The following is a 27,370-nucleotide window of genomic DNA, read 5'->3' on the forward strand; positions in this document are numbered from 1 at the left end:
GGGGGGGGGGGGATGTCACACCTGATCCGAAAGTTCACAGGCAGAAAGGTAAGATTTCGGTGCTAGTTGGAACCGCAAATGCTTAATATGGTATCATATTTTCTTCTTTCTATTTTTCTCTGAGACGAAATCCATACATCCAGTACCAAACTCTACCCCAGTGGTATAAAAACGCTAGTCATAACAACAAATCGTACAAAACCAATCCCATTCTTAGTTATCGTTACTCCACTCCCAAGCCTCCTGAATAGCCTTCCAGTACTTCTCAGGATGCTCACGCATATGTCCAACATGGTTCGTCCCGTCGAAAAGCTCCTGTCTGGTCTCATAACCTCTCTGCTGCGACTCAGCAATGTATCCCTCGATATCCAAATGGGAAATAATCTCATCCTCCTTGCTGTACAAATACAGACGCTTAGAGTCCAGAGTCTCGTAGGTTGTGTCGTCGACTGTTCGGAGGGCAAAAGCACCGGAAGGCTCACTGCCGATCAACTTTTTGAAAATGACATCCAGTGTCAAAACAAAGCCCCAAATACCCTTGGTAACGACAAAAGGCCAGGGAAAGAACTTTGCGGTGCCGATAGCCATGGCATGAGACCACTTGCCCAATCTCTCCCACGACCAAAAGGGGTTTCCAGGCGTAGAATCCAAAACGAGCAACTGATGGGGCATAGTTCGACCCTCCTTATCCGCAAAAGCCTTGAGCGTGGTAGCATAGCTAATAGCACCAGTGTTGGACATGCTGTGCACAAGAATAGGCGCAGTCTTTTCATCAAGAAGACCGTTTAGGTTATCGATGACAACTTGCATGCCGCGCATTCGTGTCTCGAGACCTGTGAACATGGCATCTGAAATAGGGCTCAAGATGATGATTTGCTTGGAGTGGGGGAAGAGAGCGCGGTAGCCTTCTGCGTATTTTCCGACATGGCGAGCTTGACCGTCGCCCCAGCCGTAGATGAGAATAGCTGCTGGATGGTTGTCGGGTGTTTTTTCGACAATGTCCTCGCTGACGAGGATGTTGGCGTTGAAGGCCTTGAAGCCAGGTAGTTGAGGAAGTTTTTTGCCCGACATTTTGATTTCCTTTAAAACTCTTCAACGATAATAAATGAATGAAATTGTTAAAGTGGAAGGGAGTAAGCACTCTTTATAAATAAAAAGGATCGACTAGTGTTCAAAAACTCATCCGGGCTGTCCGATGGAATAGTCTAATGCATAGGAGATTGTAGATTGTTGGGGACGTGTTCGAAAAGTCCGTCGGATGTTTTTTTGCAAGGATTCCGGAGTAATTGCTAGATCGGGCCACAGATGCGCTCTCACCAAAAAAGTTTATCTGGAGAAGAATAACCCAACAATATGGATATGCCGAGGTTCACGAGATTATCAGGAGATCCAAGATCGATTTTATGAGACGGAATACGACGTTGGGTTTAAGTGGTTTTAAAAGTCTGTTTTGACGTCGGATCATGAGGGTCCACAAGTACGGACATTCATGGGTTCGGTGAGGCGAGGTGGGTTAGGTGAGATTTGCGGTCAGGATTAGGCTCAATTGAATCTGATAAGTATTTCGCAAATCGGCTTATCTGATTCGATGGTTTATAAAGTCCGGTGTCTTACTCAGATAATTGCTTACTATGGCGACCACTACGACGTCATCCGCCAACGGACTTTATAATTTAGCATCTTTTAGTCTTCAACCTTGTTCTTCAGACTAGTGATCCTGTGGAATTACGAATCATTCTCCATTAGAGTTGGTGTGTACGATGAATCATCATGCTCAAGTCTAGCTGAGAGCAATATCATGGAATATAATCTCGAGATTGACTTGACATTATTGATTCAGGGATTCCAAGTCCGCAGCGCTGAGTACAACGTAACTATCCTCAGACGCTCACTTATATCGTCAAAATCAAACACTTTTGAAAGGTAGGGTTGGACTTCAGATGGCTTTGGCGTTTGGATGAGAACGAAGAGAATCATAAAGGTAAACATTCACATTAACCAGAAGTCGTTTCAAGAGGGACATTCTTTTGAAGACACAAGCAACTTTTCTTTATCTTTCCGTACTGCAGCCGCAGCAATCTATCAAACGCTTCTAATTCAACATACCCTTAAGAACCTCAATCTGCTCCAAAACACCAGCTCGGCTAGTACCACCCTGAGCATTCCTCGACTCAACACTAGCCTCATAGTTGAAAACATCCTTGATGCTATCCGGGAATCGGCTATCAATAGCCTGCAGCTGCTCCAAGCTCAACTGATCCATAGGGATTCCCAGCTCCTCGCTCTTGGCAACCACACGTCCTGAAATATGGTGTGTCTCACGGAATGGCACGCCGAGTCGCACGAGCACGTCTGCGATGTCGGTTGCAAGCAGGAAGGGGTTGAGAGAGGCGATCATGCGCTCGGGTCGGAGCTTGAGGGTGCTGAGGATGCCGTTGAGGATTTGCACGCTGTCGGAGACGGTCTTGACGTGATCGAGCATGGGCTCCCAAGACTCTTGCAAGTCCTTGTTGTATGTGCTGGGAATACCCTTGGTAGCGCTCCAAACACTGGCGAAGTGACCGAAGGATCGGCCGGCCTTACCTCGCAGAAGTTCGAGGCCATCAGGGTTCTTTTTCTGGGGCATCAATGATGAGCCTGTTGAGTAGGCGTCTGAAACTTGAACATAGCCGAACTCAGCGGTTGAGTAGATAATCAAATCCTCGCTCATCCTTGAGACGTGGTTCATGAACATGGTACCCCAAGAAAGGAACTCAGTGACAAAGTCACGGTCAGCAACAGCGTTCATGCTGTTCCACATAATGCCCTCAAATCCAAGCTCCTTGGCCATCATCTGACGATCAATACCAAAGGCATTTCCGGCAAGAGCACCAGCACCGAGAGGGCTATTACCATATTAGCAAGACGTACAAGATTATCGGTGGATGTGCTTACCTCTTGTTGACCCGCTTCAAGACCTCCCTCAAACGTTCTAAATCGGAGGCAAAGGAAAAGCCATATGACAGGAGCCATTGCGAGAACTTGACAGGCATGGCAAGTTGTAGGTGGGTGTATCCAGGCATGATATGGTCGCTATGAACATTAGAAAAGCTCATCTCAAGTGATGTGAAACTTACATCTCAGCCTCAGAACGAGCAGCAATGACTTGAAGGAAAGCAACGAGATGGCTCTCAATCTCACGAATGCGCTCGCGCAACCACATTCGCATGTCGGTAACAACCTGCTCGTTTCGGCTACGACCAGTGTGAAGTTTTCCACCAATCTCCTTACCAATGATCTCAGACAATCGTCGCTCATTCGCGGTGTGAATCTAACCCAATCAGTCACCACAAATACCACGAGATGGTGAATGCCTTACATCTTCATCATTGGGCATGATAGCAAAAGTACCAGCCTCCCACTCCTTCATCACCTCCTTCAGACCACGCTCAATCTCAGTGAACTCATCATTAGAGATGATGCCCGACTTGGCATTAGCGCGAGCAAAGGCGATACTACCAAGAATATCCTCCTTGTACAGATACTTGTCGTAACCAATACTGGCATTGTACTGGTGCATCAGGGGATCGATGCCGCCTGTGGTTCGTGACGTCAGTTTGGGAGCTTCATGGCGGGGTTGTTATACATTACCTGTGAAGCGACCACCCCAAAGCATACCCTCGGCGGGAGCACTAGTATTGTTTGAGGCCATGATGGATATGGTGCTTGTGTAGTAATCGAATTGATTCTGTTTAAACGAGTTTGGTGTGATCAATTGGTGCTTTATCTATCGCGATGGCGGGGTCCTGGGTAGAGTCACGAAAAATTTGGCGGACCGACACCGGCCCCTCTGAGTCACGTGCTCTTAGCCGCTTGTACCCATCTTCAATACCGGACTTCCTTTTGGTCTTGAGGACGAATTCTGGCCGTTGTGGTGTAAGTCTTGCGGTATAATATTGAATTGGTTCCGAAAGAAAGATGTATTGGTTTATTTCAACGGGCTTTGATAGTTTGAAGATGAAGTGAAGCTGTCATGAGGCTCAACAAGGGTGGTACCTAGCGCATTACTATGCGATTTTAGGAAGGACCCTTATGAGCCTTACAGGGCTTTGGCGACCGTGGGGTTTTAATGGGTGGTATCTTTGATTGGCTGTCTCGACGCTGGAGACCTCAAGTCCTCCGTGGATCCATATCATCACCCAAAACTCAGCGAATGAATATCTGACTCAACAGCTGGATGGAACAAGAGATGGCGCATGTTCAGAGAAAGCTTATTGTAGAAGGCTTTGTTAAATATAAAGATGTTCAGTCACTAATTGAATGAAATTGGTCTTTCGTGAGTTCTCGAACAGGTATGTAAATCTTTTTTCCGAGGTTGAAACTATCAAATATCGGAAAGGTGATGTCCGAAAAGCCAACACCAAGCGACGCTCCTACTAAGCTAACTTTCCTGCACGCTCTAACCGCATACAACAGTCCAGAAGATAAAAATTAAAGATAGTACTAGCATCTGTCAAGTTCAATCCAAAATACGCCGTTAGATATATCAGCTTCGTCTAGCACACCGGCCGATGCACAGAAGATTTTGCCTTGAATCTCATCTGGGTCAGGTCAAATTCCCGGCATCTGACAGCTGAAATATCTACATTTATCCTGAACTGAATGCCCTGAATTCCCCAGAATTTGTCTGAAAATAATCAGAAAGGGTTTCGTCTTCTTCTAAGCCTAGGGTTGACTATCTGGTTAGTACTCAACTGTGACACCATAAAACAATAAAATACATACAAGCAGCCCTGCGAAGGTAATGCTGCTGCCAGAGGGCAATGATGGCCACAATTAGTTGAAGGACGCCGAATATGATGGCGACAACAACTTCGGACGATGCAGCTACTTCAGTCATAACGTACAATCTGAGAAGGTTTACTTGGAGGTTGCTGTATGATTTTGAATTGAATTTTAAAATTGAGAATAAACTGGATTGCTGAAAAGACGAAGAATCTGAGGAACTGTCTCAGCAGGCGACAGTGATGGCTGTTCGGATCATGAAGCGTGGCTCCGACGCGTTGATGGGTTAGGCGCAATGTGATTGGTGATCTTCAGGATTACTTGCAGCCAATAAATGGTATCATTGGTGAGGCAGAATAAGCAGTTTTGAGGGATGAGTTGTTCAACTATCAGGCTGAGCCCATTTCCTTTTTAAATGTGACCTGGTGTTGTAGTTTTGCAAATGCAACAGGCCACGATGACTTTCATCTTGGGCTTCACTACAAAACTACTATTTTTCCGTAGAAAACCTACGTGCTGCACCCTGGTAACAGATCCTGGCAGCCAGGTTTAGAAATTGTAGTTTTGACTGTCCAATGGCAGCTGAGGGGAAACTTCTCACCGCTGAGCGGTTGGTTGGCTGCAATGGTCAGGGATCTGGTGAGGTGGCGTTCGTGCATGCATTAAGAAATAGTAGTTTTGTTCCCCCCCTTTTTTCCCTTATGTTTGTTGTTGAATAGTAGTTTTGCGAATCGTGACAGGAAAGTTGTCTGCCTTACTGCCTTACCCAGGGGGGCCAACAACAGGACTTTCGAGTATAATAACTGTCGCTTTTCCATCCAAACATTTCCCTTACACTTTTCTTTACCTTTAGCTAAGCTTGTGTATTTGGCCTCCCAATTGAGTCTGTCAACATGGACAATTGGACCACGTTTCCGGACCTGTTTGAACAGTTCCTGACTGATCAGCAATCACCCGCGTACCCTTTCGGGCACCCTCTATCTCACGAGTTTGTTCGGGGCAATGAATTAGCCTCGCACGATTCTATCTCTGCTCAACAAGCAACAAATCTATTCGAGCCGCTCAACCCCCTGAGCTTTGCTAAAGAGCATCTCGTCCCTGTGCCGCAGAATACGGGGATAGTTTCTACAAATGATGCTGAGCTGACAGCTGCTGCCATGGGTCCGCCTCCAAAAGGTCGGAAGAAGAAGGCTCCAACATTACGTGCCAAGGATTGGGAGCCATATAAAGCCCGAATTCTTGAACTCCACGATGCACAGGAGCTTCCCCTTGCAAAGGTCAAGGAGATGATTGAAGAAGAATTTGGTTTCAGTGCAGAGTATGAGATTGCCATAGCATTATTTCAGACTGAACATTAACTGACTATTTTCAAGACTGAGACAGTACCGAACCCGTATAACCCAATGGGGCAAAGACAAGAACATCAAACCAGCAGAAATGACAGCAATCGTCAGAAAACGACAGCAACGGAGGCTCGTCGATGTTGATAAAGGGGAGCAGATCTTCTCCATCAGGGGCAGGAATGTCGAACCTCACAAGATCGACAGGTGGATGGTCAGACATGAGGTCTCACAAACCTCTTTGTATGCACCTAGCCCTGTAGCATGTAAGGCAGCTTTTCACGTCTTATACAAAAGTGTTTGGGTTTGAATACTGACTTGTGACTTATAGCCACCCCATCTGCAATCATCTGCCGTACCATCTCTGAGCGTGGCTCAGTGGCTCCCAGTCCTGTGTATTCAACAAGAAGTCTAGGCTTCTCACCACGCACTAGATCGACAATTCCAAGTCCCACAACCTATTCTCCCCTCGCCTTCATGCCTGGTATGGGACACCCTCAGAGCAGTGCTTTTGATATACAAGAGCACGCCTATATCTATCAGCCCGCCATCCCTTTGGTGGATCATTCGTCTGCCTCGAACGTCATTCCTCTTGACCAGCCGCCTCGTCGTTATAAACAAGTTGAGGAAGAAGGTGTCAGAGAAGCACTGTCTGTAGCAGAGAATTCATTTGGGGCTTATCATTCTCAGACACTAGAACTAAGAATCAAACTAGGGGGTATACTAGTTGAACAAGGAAGATACAAGCATGCAGAAGAAACAGCTCGGAAAACCGTGGAAGATTGTGAGAATAACGAGAACGCCCTCATCATCAAGTTCAATGCATTGCAACTTCTTAGCGAGGTTTTACACGTGCAAGGATCTTGCCATCAAGCTCAAAAGTTGCAAGAGTCGCTGTTGGAGTGGGGGAAGATCAACTTGGGAGAGGGATGTCTATCTGTATTGCGCTGCATGATAGAATTATCGTGGAACTATGTCAACCATGGGAATACCGAGGAAAGTGAAGAACTTGGTGCGCAAGCGCTGAAGATAAGCAAGGAGATATTTGGAGAGTCGCATCACAAAACGATGTATGCGATGTATACATTGGTCTCTACATACATCAAACAAGGCCGACTGAACGAGGCTGGAGGGCTCGGGCTACAATTGCTGACGAAGACCATGACGATTCTAGGAGACAGACATCCTTTTACTATCGGTTGCATGTCTAGTTTCGCGCTTGTATATAGCAAACAAGGTCGGTCGAATGAGGCTGGGGAGCTACTGAGGCAAGCATTGAAGATGTCGATGCATTTATTTGGGGAAGATCATCCAGCGACAATCAACAATCGGTACGAGCTATCAGAGCATTATAAGACTCAAGGACGGCTGGAAGAGGCTAAAGATTTGGGAGAACAAGCGTTGACGGCGGCGCAGAGAGTACTCGGTAATCAACACCCCCGAACCATCATGTGTATGGCTCTCTTGGTAAAGATATACAAAGATCAGGGACAGATAGCAAAAGCTGAAGAGCTTGAGCAACAGAAGCAGGAGTTGGAGAGGCGGATGTTGGAAAGGCAGAAGGAGGATGTGGGTTTGCACTTTTCCTTTTCTAATGTGATTCAGACTAGCGGATTTTGAGAAAAAGAAAAGCAGGAGAAGGATGTCCTACATAAATAGTATAGAAAATATCTAGAGAATGAAGCCTGGCTTCTCATCAATTCTTGGTGTCGGATTTACAAATAAGGTAACATTTCGCTACCAGGAATGCGTATGCCCGTAATAGTCTCGATGTTCAGAAAGCCCTACCCGACACTTCTATCGACGCCTCCCGCTGAGAGACAGGCAGCTGAGGCATGTAATGTAGTTGGTGAGTTTATCGGGTTCAAGGTGCGGGAAATAGCCAAGCAAACTCCCGGCTAAAGTGATGGAAGGCTAATTCAGTAATATTGTCGCACATCAAAATAAAAAACCACACCGTTTGACAGGCAATAAATCCACGACATTACGTAGGGCTGCTGCGGGTGCATAGCCGCTTGACCATTTATTCCGGTTAGGGGAGTTAGGAATTGTCGATTGACTGAGATGCAACCAGGAGAATGAGACAAGCCCAGCCCATTCCATCAGCATCAGCCAATCTTAGTTGAGTGGAGCCACTTCTGTTTTGGCATGGACCTGGACCTGGACCAAGACTTGGCCTGACTTGATGGGTGATGGCCTGGGCGATGGCCTGGGATGGGATGGCCCGGAGAGCCGCCTCCACCTTCTGCATCTCATCTCATCTCCATCCATTCCAAATCAAACCAAACCAAACCGAGCATGGACATGGACATTTAGCCTCCATCATCTTCAATCATTCATTTCTCCAGCGAGTCCATTCTTTGTTGTTTTGGACTACATCGCATCGCATCCAACCACTTTCCCGTACAAAATCTGTTTCAAATCTTCAGAACCTGTACTTCTATCGAATCAATCTCTCAACTCTTCCCTGCTGTATTGCGACGCACGCCATATCCGCCCCTCCTAGTCTTGTGTCGTGTTGCGCGTCCTGTTGTGACACTCGGCTGTCCTCCCGCTCAACATTTTAATCCGCCAAACTTGCGCCATCCGCATTTCGTCTTTGTTGACCGCTGCAACGCCCTTGATCGCCATACCACCCGCTTCTGATCCTGATCTTCTCCTCGCTTGAACGAGGAACTGCTACATCAACAGGGGCCCGAGGCCTCGCAGTCCCAATGTCGAATAAGAATGAAGCCTTGCCCTCCATGGATCCCTTCTCTCCTGCACATCAACCCGACGAGGGTTATTCCGAGGACCCTTTAACGCCCACCGTCAATCAAGAACTCTCGACCGCCCTCGCTACTCTTCGTTCTCCATCCGATTTAAGCACATGGCTTGTCGCGAACTCGTCTCTTCTACCCCTCCAGGTCAGGACAGGTACGTGATGCTGATTGAAACTCTAGCCTTGACTTGCTGACACGTTTGAAGAGTTGACCATGGCCCTGCTCGATAATCTGCCTACATCCGTCATCGCCGAGATCGTTCACCGTTTGAACCCGCGACTCTACATTGACTTTATCCAATACCTCCCTGCGGAAATCTGTCTCAAGATTTTAGGCTTCCTCGATCCCGTCTCCCTCGTTAGCGTCACGCAAACATGTCGCGCTTGGTACGAATTGGCTTTGGATAGGAAGTTATGGGAGCATCTATACTACATGGAGGGATGGAAGACCATCACGAGCGAGATCGAAGCCTGCGAAACTAAGGTCAACAATGGCCTTGATCATTCCGTCCGCCTTCTCAACCGATTGCAATCGACGCAAGATGCTCATCCTAACAAGATCCGCGCTGTTAATACCGACGAAGACCTCGAAATGACCGATCGCGACCGTACACCTGGTCCCAGTGAGGGTTTGACCGGTGGAAGCATGTTTGGCAGCCCTTCGTCCTCTTTCTCGTCAAGCCGACCTGCCATCGTACCTATGGGCGAGATGGATCTTGATGGTTCTAGAACAGCGAGTCTCGACCGAACCATGTCTTCATCTTCCGAGGGCAGAGGAAAGCGCAAGGAACCGAGCGGCGATCCCGAGTCATCCGTACCTCCAATGTCGCTCGCCGATGCAGCCAACACCATGCCCCCGTCACCACTTTACATTTGGGATGTCGGCCGATCACGATATCGCATCAACTGGCGGTATCTATATGCCATGCGACGCAAGTTGGAAGCGAACTGGGAGCTTGGAAAATACAGCACCTTTCAATTCCCACACCCCAACTTTCTTGAGGAGGGACATCAGGAATGTGTCTACGCATTGCAATTCGAGAAGGATTATTTGGTGAGCGGCAGCAGAGATCAGACCATGCGCATTTGGAACGTGCATACCCGTCGACTTGTTCGAGCTCCACTCACTGGACACATGGGCTCCGTTCTGTGTCTGCAATTTGACGCCGACCCAGAAGAGGATTTGCTTGTCTCTGGAAGTAGTGACTCTAACGTTTTCATCTGGAAGTTCTCCACAGGAGAGCTGGTGCAGAGGCTGACAAGAGCTCACCATGAATCAGTGCTCAACGTGCGATTTGACAAACGCATTTTAGTTACATCTTCCAAGGACAAAACGATCAAGATCTTTAACCGACGTCCTTTGAGACATGGCGATCTCGGATACCCTGGAGGCGATGTCGTTGGCCCGGTCCCAACCAACCTGCGAAGATACGGTTACGAACCAGACTTGAGTCAGGAACTTGCCGTCAAGCCACCATTTACCATGATCGGCCGTCTGGATGGACACAGCGCTGCTGTGAATGCAATCCAAGTTCGCGACCGCACTATCGTCTCTGTCTCTGGTGATAGGCACATCAAGGTTTGGAAGTGGCCAGAGCAGGTCTGCACTCAAACGATACCCGCACACGACAAGGGAATTGCGTGCGTTGAGTTTGATGGACGCAGAATTGTGAGCGGCAGCAGTGACTGGGAAGTATGCATTTTTGATGCCCCTACCGGCCTTAAGGTTGCCCAGTTGCGCGGACACAACCATCTGGTTCGTACTGTTCAGGCTGGTTTCGGCGATCTACCATACAGCACAGCAGAAGATGAGCTCGAAGCCAAGGCCGTGGATGCTGAGTACTTCCGGGCTCTGGAGGCTGGCGAGATCGACCATAGCATGGATCGAAGACGTCGCAGAGACCGTCGTGCCAATGCTGGTAGCTCACGACCTGAGGATGTGCAGGCATTCGGTGCCAAGGTGCCTCCTGGCGGTGGTGGAGGCAGAAAGTACGGCCGTATAGTATCTGGCTCCTACGATCAGAGCATCATCATCTGGAGACGCGATAAGGAAGGCGTTTGGAAGCCTGCAATTCATCTTCGACAGGAGGAGGCTGCTGCTGCTGCTCAACGTGAAGCTGCTGCGGCATTGTCGAGCGCAACATCGAACGTCGCAATGGCTGGATCATTGGCTAGCAGATCTTCGCATTCATCTACCATCGTTCCACGCTCTCCACCTACAACTGGCACACCACTTGGACCCATGATGCTACGCGACCACCATGGCGACTCGCAACGAACATCGACTTCATACCAAGCGCTCATCGACCAAACCGTACCGCTCGGACCAAATGCGCTTCAGCAGGCACTTGCGCAATACCCGATCGCGCTGGCTCACCACTCATACTTGCAATCCGCCATCGAGAAGGAGACTTCGCCTTTGATTCGAGCACAGCTTAGAGGGGTAGTTACGGACGCTCTGGCTGCTCTTCAGATTCGACAGGCACCTTTGCGGCACCAGTCGAGCTCGGTCGGTTCCAGCGATAGCAACCGAACGAACCCGAGGTCCAGTATCGGCGTGCCTCTACCTGGTGCTATACCTGCGCCGGCTCATGCGGCAGGTGGAGTTCCAGCTGCGCAAACACCGGCCGCAAATAATGCCCAAGGTGCACCACCTGGGCAGCCAGGCCAACCAGCGGCGGTTGCTCATCACCCTGGTCAACATCCCCATATCGCAGCGGCAGAGAACACATCTGCACGAGTCTTCAAGCTTCAATTCGATGCGCACAAGATTATTTGCTGCAGCCAAACTCCAACAATTGTCGGATGGGATTTCTGTAATAAAGACCCAGCATTGGAAGAAGCTGTCAGGTTCTTCGCAACGGTGGACTAGATTGCAAGGCACGTTTCAACGAAAGCATTATTTTGAGCGAGGGAGTTGGCGGGTTGCATGGATATAATCGAGATTGGGATTGTATGTATCAAGTAGTTCGAGAAGGGCCGTCTCAGTACAATTCTTAATGAAGAGGGTACATATTCGCAGGAGGGTGTTCTAAATGACAGACTCATTTCAAGCGATAATAGTGGTATTTAAAAGTGGTGAAATATGCTTGAGACCCTACTACCCTTCCGACCAACGCCATAACTCAGAAAATTCGTGACAGTTCACAACATTGTAGTCAGCTACTCCCATTAACCAGCAACCTGCTTCACCTTGTCCTCAGTCTGAGGCGGCTCGTCAACAAATTCCGGCATGACCTCATCCTGCAAGAAACCCGGCACAGCACCACCCATCTCATGCTCCATCTCAACCTCCATCCCCAGCGCCTCAAGCTCAGCATCCAACTCATCCTCCTCAACATCATCAGGAATATCATAACTCCTCGCAAGACTCTCCTGAATCTCATTCCCCACATCCATCAAATCCGCCATCTCATCCTGCAGCCGCTCAATCTTATCGATATCAATTTTGCCATACTGCTTCTTGAGTTCCTTGTTGGTAGTCTTCATAGCGTCGACCTGCGTCATTACATTCTTGAGGTTGTCCTGCATGTTGCTCGCCTGTTCCATGTTCCACACTTGAGACTCTAGTTTGTCTTTTTCGGCTTCGTAGGCTTTGCGGCGCTGGAGCACTTTGAGGGCTTTTTGCTTCATAGCTTGTTTGCCGGGGCCGTCGCGCATGCGGGACAGCTTTTCTTGGTAGGCGCCTAGTTCGGCGTTTAGGGCTTTGAGTTTGGTGTCGAGGGAGGAGATGCGGGTGTCGAGGTTTGTTATGGCGCCGTTGAGGGTGGGTTTGGGGCCCGTGGGCTTGGAGCCGAAGAGGCGATTCATTTTGGCGATGTTTCGGGTGCGCTGGAGGTTTGTGTGTGTTTCGGGAGAGAGATGCGCTGAGGAGAGGATGTTGGAGGCGGTGGTTGTTATGGAAAGGTTGAGGTTGAATGTGGTAGCCTGAGGGATGACGTTCGCTGGCACGCGGCTCGGGATAAGGGTGGCGGGGCTAGTGTGGCTCCCCACCTGGGGAACTGAGACTCTGACTTAGCAAGACCAAAGTGGCTACCCTGTAGCAACATGCTTTCGGGGTTTTTGATCCGAGAATGAAGTTTATCGACAGTTTAAACATTAATGAGACGATGAGACAAAAATAAATATAGCATCTGCTCTTCCTGTTCTAACGGCAAGACCAAAGTATATTCCCATGATCGCGAGCTCTCTCAAATCTCAACTCGTCAGGTGTATAAAGTGCATTAGCCACTCAAGTGTGCCCACGATCAATATGCATTCTACTCACAACACAGCATTATGCAATACAAAAGTTTCCTTCTTGAATAACGAAACATTTTAAAATCAAGACATATTTATTGTACTTCGTAGCTGGTTGTTGCTGAGAGTTAAAGATGTGTTCATTGCCCATCATCATTATCCAAGTTCTAGTCCAGATCCTGGAGGCTCGTATGAAAGTGCATTCGTAATAAGAGTTCAGTGGCTAATGCGACTCTACTCAAGCGTTTGGAAGGTCCAGTTTTCCAAGGCGTACAGTTCAAATCAACACATGGACTCGTACCTATACCAGACTTCCACTATTGAAATCTGACTTCACTAACAAGTCGAAATTGATCATGACCTTGAAGAAAGACTTATCTTGGCCTTGCAGTCAAAAGAGAAAGGGAATTCATTCGCAGCTGACTTGACTTCCAATTTGCACCCTCTACGGCTTCTTGGGCTTGCTGTTGCTCGGCGCTTTCCCTTTTTGGGTCCAAAGTAAACAAAGATTGGGTTCCACGATTGAGAGACGAGACCCTGACCTGGTCTAGCATAACCGCTGCCCGCTCGTTCCCGTTCGTAGTTCAGGGCATTGATCACGGCTGGCGAAACTCATTTTTAAACATTCGGGAAGAACATGTGGCTGTTTCGAGTAGAGGAACTGTCCCTCCCACCATGAGACATAAATAGATCAATGCTAAAGTGTTGTCCGAGAAGGGCAGGGCACTAGAACAATGCTACGTCAAGGTGTTCGGTGTCATTAAGCGCAACCGATTGGTCTGAGGCTCTATCATTGTCCAAGTCTCAGACTCTCTGCAAACGTCGGCTAGATAGCCACCATTTAATCCAGTCAAGCTTGGTCATGTTCTATTGTTCTTGAAATTGTGCTGGATAATATAGGAGGCACAATGAATAAACAGACCAGTGTCAATAACAATTACAATAAAATCAGCTTCATTTTAGTTATGGGCCCTTATTCACACCCATGTACTTGGCGTCCCTCGCATTATTGGCTCAGAAAGCCTCAAGTATTGCAATACGCGTGACTACGCGAAGGAAACCCTTCACGCGAACGGTCTTATTCACGTAATGATCTAAATGATCCTAAAACCATCGCGTATTGCAGATTTATGAATCCCATGTGTTAAGAAGAACCGGTAGTCACGTGGTTTTTACCCATAACGCGTTTAGCGCTAGCGCGCGCCGCCATCGTCTGCAGCCGGCTGCCACTGTCAGTGCCAGTGCAAGGTGGGGCCACATTCACATCGTTCCCGTTTCGCAAAACAAAACAAACTCTCAACTCTCCCGTCTTTGCGCAATGCTCGATCTCTGACCTCACAACACTCGATTTCTTCCCGTGATCTCGCAAAAGCCTCCTTTTGCAAAGCACCAGCTCCCACAACTTTTTTTTTTCTTTACTCATCACCAACAATCTTCAACACTGCGGCCGTTGCTCCCGCTTTTGTTTACTTTCTGCTCGTCCGCGCTACATCTTCGCGATGGCAGCGTCTTGGGCGTTTGGGCAACAGCCCATGGGGATGTGAGTTTTGCTTCCTGTGTCTTCTCTCTTCTCTGCAGCATGCTAATATAAATTCTTTACAGCAAGCCCGTCCCCCTCGACTTTATCCCCTTCTTCTCGACGACCAACGGCACACGTGTCGACGCTGATAAAATGTACGCCTTTGCAAAACCGTTGCACGCCAACGAATCGAAACTAACGATGCGATAGTGACCTCAGCTTCTCTCTCGGTGCTGCCTCCACCATGGCCCTGACCCGGCCCGCTGCCTGGGATCGTGTTTTGACACTTTCCCATAAAGCGGCCGGTAAGGGTCGGCAAATCATGAAGAGGGTCGCTCTCTACGACCGAAAGGCTCAGCCTTTCATGATCCGCCCCGAGGTCAATTTTACCATGCCGAACACACGTGAGGCCGTTGCGTCCGATCAACTCGTGTCGCGCAAGGTTAGAAGAGGAGCCAATTACCAGCCAATCTCTAGAGAAGTGGCGTTCTCAGGCAGCTCACTCAGCCATGCGTTTATGCTTCAGGGACTTGTCCAGGCGACCGGTAAGTTGCCTCCATGGTCCTTTCAAGCTGACTTTCCACTAACCTGTCAAACTAGCCAACGTCGCCAACAACTACATGAACACCTCTTCATGTACCTCTTACGAGGATCGGCGCGCCGCTCGCCGGGGTATCTGCCAGATCACCCCCCTCAAGCGCCGCGCCGATGTTGCTCTTGGCGGTCAGCCGGACGTCCCTTTGATGATCACTCCGACCGGGGGTAATAAGCTCGGGTTTTACTATAAGGTTCTACCCATCATCAAGAAGGCATACTCCAAGGGCAAGAAGGAGGTAGACGTTGCTACCGCTTCGATGGTCGGCTTTTCGGCCTTCCTTCGAAGCAGCCGTCGAAACCCTCGCCAGCATGTGGCGGCCTATGGTGTTCCCGAGCTTTCCGACATAATGGACGATTCCGAGCCCGAAAGTCCAACCGTCGTTCGACAGCCTGTTCTCAAGGCAGAGTCTCGGTCTCCTGCGAAGCGCATTGCGCGTCTTACAACCCCCTTCTCCAAGACGCCTCGCGCAAACCGCTTGACGGAAGGCTTTGTCAAGCTTCTCCCTGCCTCTCGTCGCGGCGTCTTCACCACTCCTCGCAAGAGCCGAAACTCTCCTGTTCCTCAGACCGCCAGCCCAGTCTATGACTTCGCTGTGAACTCGCTGAACTACTCACCCACCGCGTCGGAGGAAGATCTTCCCGGTTCCCCCAAGGAGGGATCACCTGAGCCCACCGGAGACATCACTTCTTCCCCTACTCGAAGCCCTGGCCGTACATTCCGTGTGCCGTCCGAGTTTGACTCCTCCTCAATCAATGGCGACGAGAGTATTCGAGGCCCGCCTTCAACTCCCAACAAGTCGTCTCCGGTCAACTTTTCGCGTCCGATCGCTCCTACTCCCTCTCGCTGGATTCGTGCTGAGCCGACCACTCCCTTTACTCCCATGCCCCAGAGTGCAGCTCCCGCTACTCCTGGCCAGTCTGACTCTCCTATCGGTCTTCACGCTCTTCTTGGTCCCGACACACCCAAGGCTCCTGTCTGCACTTACGAGACTCCTACCGGTATCGACTCTATTGACTTTGGTGGTGCATCTCCCTTCCAGAGCAACGTCTCCTGGATGAACACCTCTTCTCAAGCCAGCGAGGCCCACCGATCTCAAACCGTCAACCACGCACGTCGCCGCCGATCCGAACCTGTTCTCCGAAAGCTACTCGAGACCCAAGCTCGCCGTCGATCAGCTTCCCCTCAAAAGCTTCGATTCAAGTCCGACGATACCTTCCAGGATGTCATCTCTATTGCATCTCTGTTCGACCGCCCTTCTGCCGATGAGACCACTATTCTCGAGACTGCTGAGGATGATACCAATGAGACCGCTTCTTACGAGACTGCCAACGAGATCAGCGCTGTTGAACCTGTCACTACCACTGTTGACGATGCCACTATGGCCGATCCCACTTCTGCTGTTGACACCACTACCGACGAACCCGACGTCCCTGCCCCTGTCATTGACTCTACTGAGATTCACAAGGATGACTCTACTCCTACCGACGACAGTGCTGTCTCTGAGATCGCTCCCGTCGAAGTCATTGATGAGGCCAGTAGCAGTGATCCCACTCCCACTCAGGATGCCGAGATGGAAGGCCCTACTCCCATTGTAACCGCTCAGGAGGTACAAGTCACCGATGCTACACCTATCAACACTACCGATGAAGCCAACATGGTCGACGCTGCTCCTACTGACGACCCCACTGTCTACGATGCTACCATTGACATCGCTACCGCCGAGTCTACCGTTCACACCGACGTCGTTCCTACCCCCATGGAGATTACCATCACTCCCGCAGTCGAGAATACTCCTGCCAAGAACTCTACCGCCCACGTCGAAATGTCAGATGACGACCAACCCGCTGCCAACGAGCAATCTATAGTTGAGATTGACATGCGCGAAAATCCTGACATCTTTGGTGCTCACCCTTCATCACCTCCCGCTCCTATCCAAAACCTTTCACGCATGGCCAATGATGCCTGCGATGGCCTCGCTAAGATCGTGGTCACCGAGGAAAATGGAAGACTCTTCGTCCGATTTAAGTTGCCGGCTCAATATGCTCACATGTTGCCCGCGAGTCAAGGTTTTGAGAACAATGATCTGGCATTCTCTCCATCCGCTATGGCATCTACACCTCGAACAAGCGTCAACACCAACCAAGTTGCTTCGACTGATCTCCCCGCCCAGCACAACCCTTTCTCGCCAATCGTTGCTACACCTTCTCGAGTCTTCTCATTCTCGTCGCCTGTTAACGCAAGCACACCCGAGATGGCCACAGCTGCCGAACGCTCCATCGGAGATCTCCTTCAGACTCCCAACGTCACTGCCTTTGGTACCATCAACGATGCTAGCCCTACCGCATTCCAGACTCCTGAACTGCCTGAGTACAACGACAACACCCTTGTCTTTGGTGAAGCTGCTTCCACCCCTCAGCCTGCCTCCACCAAGCGAACAACTCGTCGACAGTCCGCTATGACTCCTCTCAAGCGAGCTACCACAAACGCTATGACTGCTTCGAAGCTGACTACTCCTGCCAAGACTGTCGAACCTAACCACAATACTCCCAAGTTCGCTACGCCACTGGCTTCCGACCCTGATCAGACTCTTCCCTTGTCTTGGTCTGACGTTGATACGCCTGCCAAATCTCCATCCGATAAGCATGATGCCGCTCCTGTTCAAGATGAGCCTCTTACTTCTGCTTCCGTCAATCATGTCGTCACCTCTACTCCTACTCCCGCTGTCGACGATGCTCCCGCCAAGGATGAGCCCGCCACCATCACTTCTCCTGTTGACACCATTACTATTGCTGCCGCACAGGATCAGCCTACCACCTCTACCCCCGCCGACACGGATGACACCGCTCCCGCACAGGATGAGCGTCTTTCTTCTCCCGCCGAACCAACCATCAATGCTCCCGTTCAGGATGAGCAAGTCAGTTCGCCTACCGCCACCGCCGCAGCCGTCACCACCACCTCTCCTATCACCTCCTCCACCACAACCACCGATGCTCCCGTTCAGGATGAGCAGACAACCGACTCTGTCGATGCTGATCGACAGTGGATGCATGACTTCATCAAGCGGTCCCAAAAGACCACATCGTCAGAGTCAGGTTCTTCCATTCCTCCTTCCGCTGCTACACGCCAGCCTCTCGGGGACCGAAGCCCTAACAGGGGTAGTCCTCTGATGAAGCGCAAGCACGAGGATGGAAGCTTGGGAGATGAGTCTCCTCCCAAGAAGTTGAAGGTCGATGAGCCCAAGGCTGCCGCTGCCCCCAAGAAGGGCAAGCGAACCAGAACAGCCCGACACAAGGCTGAATTGGCTATCGACATGGTCGACACCCCAACTCAGGACACAGAGTTGTCCCCTCCCGCCGACACCAACCCCGCATCCCCTCCCACCACTCGCCGTTCCTCGCGCCTCCGAGGGCAGGACAACATCACCGCCACACCCAAGTCCTCGCTCCCCACTCCCATCAAGCTCAACCGAGCGGGTGCCGGTCGTGGCATGGCCAAGAAGCCACGCACCGAGGAGCAGGAGTGGGATCGCAAGACGCGATCCAACACCAAGAAGAACATGGGTGACGCTGAGACTCCCGCCGAGACCCTGACTAGACTTAAGGGTCAGGTCGAGGAAGACTCAGACGTGAGTGAAGGATCGGCCGGCGGGCGACGCGTGGGGTGGAAGGACCCCTTGGAGAAGATCCAGGGGTCAACCCCCAAGAAGGGACGGGCCGCACCCAAGGCCAAGGCCACTCAGGGCAACACCGGGGTCTCCAAGGCCCAGTCGACTCCCAAGTCGACAACCAAGACGACACGGGCCGCCAAGGTGGCGGAGGGTTTGGGAATGGTAGCTAATGGCACTCCCGCCAAACCCCAGCGCGTGACACGATCTCGTGCACGCAATGGGGCTTAGGCACCCTCCATCCAAACCACCTTGGTTGGCAGCCCCGGTGTCAAACACCCTGGGCTTTTATTGTTTTGATCGAAGGAAGGAACGCGGCGCCAGGAGGCGCATAAGGACAAGTCTCTGTTTTTGGTGGCGCAGGAAAGCGCCTTTATATATCTTACGAGTCATGACAGCATTGCATCGCTGGGCGTTGGTGGACGCATGATACCACATTTGCTTTTTTGGTGCCTGTTTTCGGCTGGACGACGCAGGCAAGTCCTCGGGATGAGGCATGCCCAGGGAAGGGCATTAGGTCATTGTATGAATACATGTTTAGAGTCTCAACTTTTGTGCCACTGTGACGCCTTGTGATGTGAATTGTGATTTCTGGTTTAATACTTGGGGAGGACTCCCGTTGCTATATAATGGGGAACTAATCGTCTAAGTTGAGATGACAGTATACGTGTTTTGTTGGACTGACATGGCTCCCAGAAGGTTTGGGCGGTCTTCTGAGCTTCTGTCTATAGGCGTCAACAAGCGTTTGAAGGCTCAGGTGAAGGGGGAAGGGTCTCATCTAGTGCGCCGTAGATTCGCTTCTGAGATGCGTTCTGCGGCTACCTGCTTCACGTATACTATCCATTGTAGCGCATTACTCCGATGATGCGATACAGTACACAACCGCAGTCGGGCAGTAACGGCTATATATATAACACGTTCGCGTATCTTGATGCTAGGTCAATCCTGCGAGGCGACTTGATGGGTCTGAGGGTTCGAAAAGTAGCTCCAGCTTGCTGTTTCGACGCTGGTCGCAGCACCGTCCGATACCATGCCAGAGCTAGGTCTAGGAGGAATACAAGATCCCAAGATTTCTGTACCGTTCTTGTTATCCATGTTGAACCACTTGGTGATTGAGGTTGTGTAAGTATTCAGTGGGAGAGCACGGCGCGACGAGCTCGCGGTCTTGTCTGTGGGACTATCGGTTCGCTTTATTCTCCGGGACACAACCGCCGTGTGCATGTTCGCGGAGTCATATGTTCCTTGATCGTGTTGTATTCTGTAAAGGAAGTGTGGGACTAAGCCATGGAGAGTACACACTCAACAGACCTTTTTTGTCGTATACCGCGAACATTAACGGGATACTGTGTGCCGAGGGTGGTTGATGGCCTTGATACAGGGCATCATAGCGCAGAGTAACTGCGAAATTGAGTCCAACAAAAGCAACAACAACTATAACAACAACTCGGCGGTGGCGGCACCACCAACTCGAACGGAAGGACAGCACAACTGACAGTCCAAACAAGAGATGAGGCTGTTGATCGGTCAAGGGATAGCATAGTCCCACAAATGAGAGTATGAGTAAGATGTGGAGGGGCAGTAGCCCCTTATCCTGGCACGATATGTGCCATGGTAGACATGGTAGATTCTCTGCTATCATGAAATTGCTGAATGCTGGGTAGATTAGACCGGTTGCGACGAAGCCATTTGGGGGTCAACAACGGACATAACGTCGACAACTGACAGAACAGGCGGACGACGCTCCTCAGGTGAGGCAGGTGTGTCAGAAGACACATGATCCTTTTGGGTGTTGATGATGGTAACGCGGCTTCAACAATTCCCAAGAAAGCGAAGTTTGAAGCGGCTTGGTTTCCAGAGAATCGTTGAAGGCCTTCGTCAGTGAGCAGAAGTGCTACCAACGCAAAGAATGCCCAGCAATAGGGAGAATATGACGATGGCCATAGCCAGTATTGAGAGTTTTATGGTCGTCGACCATCTTCCTGGTTAACTTTCAGTATCTTATAGCTACCCAGCCTATATGCTCATCTGGACTCGTTTGTGCCTCGGTCCTCGGCACTTCCAGGTATACCGGTCTTCTGGCAAACAACACCCTGCTAAAACCAATCCAGAGGATGAGCATTAAAAGGACTGCCATATCGATGTTGTGTTCGTCCAAGAGGGTGCCCGAGAGACATAGAGCCTCGATGCCTTCTGTGAGATGCATCTTGGTGGTTGTTCGAGGGATGCGGTTTTGATGTCGATGGAAGGAAGAGAAACAGACTGGGAGCAATCAGGGAGGGAAGAGCCTTTATATACCTTGATCCAAACCTTGAATCTAGGCAGAGCAAAAGGAAGGTTTCGTGGAAGCATCTTGCTGCCTCCAAGGCGTAGGTTTGTTGAAAACTTTGACGATCATGCTCAGAGATGAGTTACTCATGCAAAACTATATGATCATTCGTTTCAACAGAGTCTGGCGCGCTGTGTTATGCGATTCGTACCAGTTTATTGAGAGTTATTGCATTCATGACTCTATTGCTGATATGGACAATGTGATGAGTCCTTCTCGGCGATAGCTTCCTTTTCCTAGTCGAGGTTGCTGAACTCACGCTCCTGGTCGACAGACGTCTAAGTTTTTTATCTATGGATTACACTTTGTGCGTAAGTAGGCTGTGCTTTATCTCTTGAACCAAGTTTAACATCCTTGGCTGCTCCTTTCTCCCTGTCTTAACACATTCGCCTTGCCTTGATGATATATCGGGCGCAGTGTTTCTGGAGAGCCTGTCGCCAACTCTACGGATGGCATTGGAATGAGCAATTACTTTGCAGGATTGTGACATATATTGCAATAGGCATTAGGGACGAATAGTAGCTTCGAAATTACGTGAGTGATGACCGTCATTCGTCCTGCTCATGGTCGCTCAAGATGGTAAACAACATATGGCTTCAACCTCTATACATCTATCCATGAAGTACCTTCTTGTACGACTACACACAGACCTAATCAAGCTACCTTCAATCATGGCTGCACAGATCATCAGATCTTGGGAAGTGTTTCCGGTTTGTGATGTTCAAGTCCAGCAGTGACATTGCTTGGCAATTGAGCCCTCACAGCTGGGACACATACTAAAACCCATTGCTCAAGATTAGAGACCAATGACCCCCTATCTCTACGTGCTGCATTCTGACTTGGATCGTTCGTTCAGAGTCACTAATTACCGACAGGGAGGTTCTATGCAAGCTCTATGCAATCGTTCGGCCGACATTGTCAGTCAACGTTACTCTCGAGTCAGCCTCAAGCCTACGTCACATATGATAGGCGTACACGTTTTACAGGTCTACTTTCACTTGTATAACAAGAAATCAACGTCTCTATCAATGAAATGTACGATGTCGGCCGAACCCAGGAACGTTCCCATAGACAACTTCATACTGTCTCAAAATACTTGCAATACTAGTAACGTTGTAACAAGCCAGTGGCAACTCACTTCCCTTACAGCATCCAAGTTCAATTGCCAACTCTTTGTAACCTCTTAGTCAATGCCTGAATTCCTTGAGTCCAAGAAAGCCTCGGTCTTGTATTGCCGTCTTGGTATTGCCATGGCAATAACATCGGGGACCTCAACCAAGCCACATACTCCATATAACAGGGAAAAGGATCATGGATTACTTATCATTGACTGACCGCAAAGATGCTACCTATCTTGGCGACGGAATTATCAGAAACACTCTTAAGTCCGTTACAACGACTGTAAACACCCAAGACCAAGACACCCACCCTCGATACAACACACAAACGTGCTGCATATGCATCCAACATCCCATATGGGCGTCCGTGTATTTGACTGTTATCCCACTTACTTTTCCTCATATCGTAGATTATGCCTAATTCCTGAAACACCTGCATAAAGTAGAGCGATTGGTCTTGTTTCTCATGCGCTCTGCTCACAAACATGGGATTCTTGTAATCTCGCATTCTTCATCTTCTAACAGGACAGAATGCGTGCGGGGCCCCTTGGACGATTAGTGCTTACTCTCTTCCTCCCCCATGTCCAAGAGCCGCGACAACACTTCCCACTTCAGCTGTGTCGTGGAAAGAGCTCTCATTGCTCAGTTACTTGGGGAGGGTATCGTGACGGCTCTTCAATGGCCGAGGAAATCGAGATGCATCCTTGTCAGATCTCCGAAGAATTACGGCATCAATTCTCCTACGGTGTTTTTCTATTTTGTTTTCCTAGTGTTCATGTAAGACGGTGATGACTCGCGATTCGGACCCGAAACTCGCTACTCTTGACCGTAGGAGCGCGAGTCAAACATTAGGATCAAATCCTAGTGCTATAAGCCTTTTGATCCACTGTTGTGAGAAGCGGTATTTGACATTACCTCCGTCTAGGTGATGACTGCAGTGAGAGGGAGTGACATGCATCAATACCACTAGCCGTGCCGCTAAGTACCTGAATCCTGCCTGTGAATGCCGCTTCAATAACGTCATGTTGTGTGTTTTGAAAGTGAAGTTCGGACTCGGTAGAGTGCACTCCACAACATGATTATAGGGCTGACATGAGCCAACTCGTGACTGAACAACGTCTTGAATCAAGCGGTGTATCGATTGATTGGTGATAGTGGCTGTCATAATGGTAGCTGTGATGGTACCACAAACACCAACCAGCCCATCGGGTGATATATGCGGAGCCAATGACATAACAACCACCACATATGCACCTTCAACAACCGTGTATTGTCAACAAAGATGCTTAATCAACAAGGAATTTCCTGATGAAACCGAGTTTCATCGTCCGAGTAAGACGGCAATGCCGGTGATCAACCAACATCAACATCTCTTCCACAGAAACTTCCACGCTATCATCGCAAAAAGCAAGGGTCCAACACTTGCTCGTGGGTTGGGGTTGCAACGCCGTGGATTCATCCGCGCGGTGACCTTTCCCTTTGTGGTCGTTTAGCCCAGAGATGTCAAGCCTCTCGTGCCATGGTCCAGTGTCAGACTGACAAGTACCATTCTCCAGGGGGTGTGTGAGCCCAAGCTCGGATCGTTCACGCCCCTTGGAACAAACTAACTTTGTAGTAGGGCTGACAAAGAAAAGGGTAGATCGGACTACTATCAGGTTAAACGGCGCGCAAACGGTTGAGTGTCATTGCATCTTTGTTCCTCAAATGGTAACCAATGCGTTGACAACTCCCTACTCCCAAACCAATAAGGACATCACGGCTCATGCACTTGCCGATGAAGCACACTGCGGGAAGATAGGCAGTCTAGTTACGGAGACTAGAACAAAACAGTCTGCACAAGCAGTGTTAGCTGTCAATCTTATGACCCGCTGTCACCTCCAAAGGGGGTATCAAGATGCGAAGAGACTCCCCGGCGTCATAGAAGCATCTGCCGAGAGAGAAAGGAAGCTATGACCACTTTAGAAAACCTTCTCTCTGTCATGGATGTTTGCAAGGCTACTATGCAGAACATGCTCCATACAAAAATACATGGTCAGAAGGCTGAGAGGTGCTGGTAAGACGAGTGTATACCCCAAAAGGCAATCGCCGAAAAAGGCCGTAAGCAGAAATCTGCCAAGAAACAAACGACTGAGATCAAATCATCAATTCCGCCGTTTCACAAGTCAAGTTTGATGCATCAGACGCTATGATATGTTGGTTGTGATACAGGCTCACCTTTACAAAAGTGTGGCCGATCAGGTGGGTGACAGAAGAATTGTCCTCTAAGACTGAGGTTGTCAAAATAAAATAGCCTAAGAATAAGTCTAAGCTGGCATAAGGTGGCTAAATTATTTCGTCTCTTATGCCTCTAGCGGTCATTTATTCTGACACTCTGAGGCCGATCTGCTTTGAGAACTCTCCGAGGCAGGGTGTTCCATGTATAGCGTGCTGACTGGCTTACTACCAACAAGAACAAGCCCAATGGAAGCGGAGAAACAGAAAAACTAAACTTACAGTCGTTCAAAACTGCAACTGGGCGTATGCGAGTTGCGTATAATCTCTCGTTTCAACCCCGTCTATTGATGTTATCATCTTGCGATTCTGCTATTGGTCCATGAACGGGTCAGCCCTACCAGTGGCTGTGTCAAAAACACCATACATAGCGGGTCGGGGAACGTAGATCCATAGGGCTTATCACAATAGTTAGTCCGAAGGCGCTCGTAAGAAGGAATGCGCTCAAGGCTGTAATGTAAGGCTCTTGACTCAAGGTGTCATGTTATTTGCTGCGGCGTTGCGTTGGGATCTGAAGTGATACGATCCTTCTAGTGCTGATGCTTTCGACTCGGACTTTGAAGTCTCGCATTCTTGATCCGTACCCTATGAGCTTGAAGCTCCCCCCATCGGACTTGACACACCCCAGGAACCGTCATCCATCATCCCGTCTCTCTCAACATGGAGCCCGACGCTCCCGGCCTTTCTTCCTTTCCACAAGCAAGAGCACGTCTTACACACCCCCATAAGCCCTAGAGCCTGCCTTACCCCGCCGGCTTTTGATCCTTCTGTTCTCTCAATGGCTCGCTCGCTAATGTATCGACGTCGAAAATTTGCTGCTGCCGAGGCATAATGTAACAGAAAAGGTGTAAAATGCAACAGAACGAGTCTTCTCGACAGAGTAAAGTTTCCCATGGGCGGATCCGTCGTTGGAACAAGATACGGAGTCCTGTGGGGCCTCCGGACATGTCACTCGGAGGCCCGCGGTGTAATCACGGATCGGTAGTGTTCTTTCATCGGCGTTTTAACGCGGTCATGAAACTTGGGTACTGTAACAGCAGTAACTTCCGTTGCCCCTCGGACATGCTTCATCCTCACAGGTTCCCACTCCGTGGCGCTGACCCGGGCGGCATTCGGATTCCCATGCTCTGACCCGTCGGCCGCTTGATCTCAGTGTCTACCCTCGCTTTCTGCAGCGAGAACGCAGGCGTCACCCATCCTCCGCATGAACATCGGAAGCCCTTCCAGTCATACCTACCCACTCCAGCACCGCATTTCTCATTCGGACACAGGATTCGACCGTTTAGCTCTCCTTGCTCTAGAACTCCTCGCATCCAACTTAGGGGTTCAACAAAGTAATGCTGGCACGTAGACGCAGAGGATTTCTTATCCGAAGCCTTGTGCTCCTGGATAAACGGCGCTGTTACGAGTGTTCGACGGCACTTCTTGCATCGTAAACTAAGACCAGAGTCATCGCGAGGCTGCACCTCTTCATCCTCGAAGCGGAGCCTCGTCGGTGCCTGACCTACAGCAAGGTTCTCATCAATCTCGCGCTTGTAAGCCCAGCGCTGATAAACAGGATGCGACTCAACCTCATCGGGACAACCCATCTCCCACCAAAGAGCCAACTGCTCCATGAAGCCCTCGTTGGGTTCCGCCATGGGGCGTGTTCGACGTATCCAAGTAAGGGCAGCATGGACGGCTTCTTGCGCGGTATCTTTTCTCGAACGATTTTCTGTTTCTGCTGACGTAGAGTGGGCCGGATCCGAGATGGCAGTAGGGGTGATGTTGGGGTCGAAGCGGCCGGGATATCGACGAAGCAAGTAAGCAATAACAGCCGAAACAGACCTTGACTTTCCAGCAGCGCAATGCACGAAAACACCTCCCTTCTTCTTCCTCTTCTTGTCCGAGATATCAAGGTCCTCGACGCCCTTTTCTAACGGTACACCCCCATCCTCTTCTTTCTCTTTCTCCGCATCATCATGCTCCAGATAGTTCGCACCAAGACCCTCCTCGATGAATCTGACAGCTTTAGGAAGCTCGATCAGCAGATCAGCATCATCCACGTCGTCAATGTCGATAAGCTGGTGACGAAAGTCCTTTCCGTAATCGATCCACGGTTCGTCCTTGAAGTTCTTGAGACTTGATATGTCAAAGGGCACGAGAGAGAGAACGTGTGTTATGCGACGATCGGTCAGCGAGTCGGAGCGGCGCAAAGCCCAAAGACTGTAGAAACACAAATTAGCTATTGCATATGCGTAAATCGGTCGAGTGGCGTCTCACCCTCCAACGAATAGCTCATCCTGGCCGTCGATCCTGCTGAGCGCCATTTGCACGATACTTTGCTTGAGAAGCTCAAGTTCTTGAGGGTCAAATCGGTGACCAAATTCCTCCCACAGCTGTGGCTTCGAGTCGTCCTCGTGATGTTCTTGTCGCCCAATCTCTGTGGAATTGTTGGACTCTGCCAGGATGAATGTTTGTTTGTCGCAAGTTCAAATTTTCGGCCCCCAAAAAGATGTCAGATTCGTAAATCCCACTTGCCACTTCCAGAAGCTCGTATTTATAGAAACAATCAGATCAAGCGAAGAAAAAGAAAAAAGGAAAATCGTCCAGAAAAAGGAATAAAAATTAAGCTTCAATCTTCGGTGTGAATCATGACCTTTCCCATTTGCCCCTCCTTCAACCGCCACATTAAACTACCCCGCCATCGTGCACCGCCACGTCACCGTCAGTCTCTCAATTCATCAGCCACATCTAAACATTCATGCTCTTTTCGCAACAGCCATTGTCT

The 27,370-nt window shown here is 49.7% G+C and overlaps 7 protein-coding genes across 7 annotated transcripts; 3 read left to right on the forward strand and 4 right to left on the reverse strand.

Annotated features, from left to right (window-relative positions):
• Positions 1-213: 213 nt before the first annotated feature.
• On the reverse strand, positions 214-1,071 carry FIESC28_00717 (uncharacterized protein; the record flags this gene model as incomplete). The annotated part of the gene is made up of 1 exon (XM_031154868.1): positions 214-1,071. The coding sequence occupies one exon, from the start codon at positions 1,069-1,071 to the stop codon at positions 214-216; it is 858 nt and encodes a 285-aa protein (XP_031021014.1).
• Positions 1,072-2,092: 1,021 nt separating this feature from the next.
• Positions 2,093-3,691, reverse strand: FIESC28_00718 (uncharacterized protein; the record flags this gene model as incomplete). The annotated part of the gene is made up of 5 exons (XM_031154869.1): positions 2,093-2,885; positions 2,935-3,072; positions 3,117-3,310; positions 3,359-3,576; positions 3,631-3,691. The coding sequence occupies 5 exons, from the start codon at positions 3,689-3,691 to the stop codon at positions 2,093-2,095; spliced, it is 1,404 nt and encodes a 467-aa protein (XP_031021015.1).
• A 1,966-nt stretch (positions 3,692-5,657) lies between these two features.
• On the forward strand, positions 5,658-7,315 carry FIESC28_00719 (uncharacterized protein; the record flags this gene model as incomplete). The annotated part of the gene is made up of 4 exons (XM_031154870.1): positions 5,658-6,082; positions 6,138-6,370; positions 6,436-7,174; positions 7,216-7,315. The coding sequence occupies 4 exons, from the start codon at positions 5,658-5,660 to the stop codon at positions 7,313-7,315; spliced, it is 1,497 nt and encodes a 498-aa protein (XP_031021016.1).
• A 1,533-nt stretch (positions 7,316-8,848) lies between these two features.
• FIESC28_00720 (uncharacterized protein) lies at positions 8,849-11,737 on the forward strand (the record flags this gene model as incomplete). Its single annotated transcript, XM_031154871.1, has 2 exons — positions 8,849-9,020; positions 9,072-11,737. The coding sequence occupies 2 exons, from the start codon at positions 8,849-8,851 to the stop codon at positions 11,735-11,737; spliced, it is 2,838 nt and encodes a 945-aa protein (XP_031021017.1).
• A 299-nt stretch (positions 11,738-12,036) lies between these two features.
• FIESC28_00721 (uncharacterized protein) lies at positions 12,037-12,675 on the reverse strand (the record flags this gene model as incomplete). Its single annotated transcript, XM_031154872.1, has 1 exon — positions 12,037-12,675. The coding sequence occupies one exon, from the start codon at positions 12,673-12,675 to the stop codon at positions 12,037-12,039; it is 639 nt and encodes a 212-aa protein (XP_031021018.1).
• Positions 12,676-14,603: 1,928 nt separating this feature from the next.
• FIESC28_00722 (uncharacterized protein) lies at positions 14,604-19,116 on the forward strand (the record flags this gene model as incomplete). The annotated part of the gene is made up of 4 exons (XM_031154873.1): positions 14,604-14,644; positions 14,707-14,778; positions 14,834-15,168; positions 15,224-19,116. 4 exons carry the CDS (start codon positions 14,604-14,606, stop codon positions 19,114-19,116), a joined length of 4,341 nt encoding a protein of 1,446 aa, XP_031021019.1.
• A 6,557-nt stretch (positions 19,117-25,673) lies between these two features.
• FIESC28_00723 (uncharacterized protein) lies at positions 25,674-26,909 on the reverse strand (the record flags this gene model as incomplete). The annotated part of the gene is made up of 2 exons (XM_031154874.1): positions 25,674-26,805; positions 26,863-26,909. The coding sequence occupies 2 exons, from the start codon at positions 26,907-26,909 to the stop codon at positions 25,674-25,676; spliced, it is 1,179 nt and encodes a 392-aa protein (XP_031021020.1).
• Positions 26,910-27,370: the final 461 nt, after the last annotated feature.

The sequence above is a fragment of the Fusarium coffeatum genome (assembly GCF_003316985.1).
Source record: "Fusarium coffeatum strain FIESC_28 chromosome Unknown BRIP53273_contig_21, whole genome shotgun sequence".
NCBI lineage: Eukaryota > Fungi > Ascomycota > Sordariomycetes > Hypocreales > Nectriaceae > Fusarium > Fusarium coffeatum.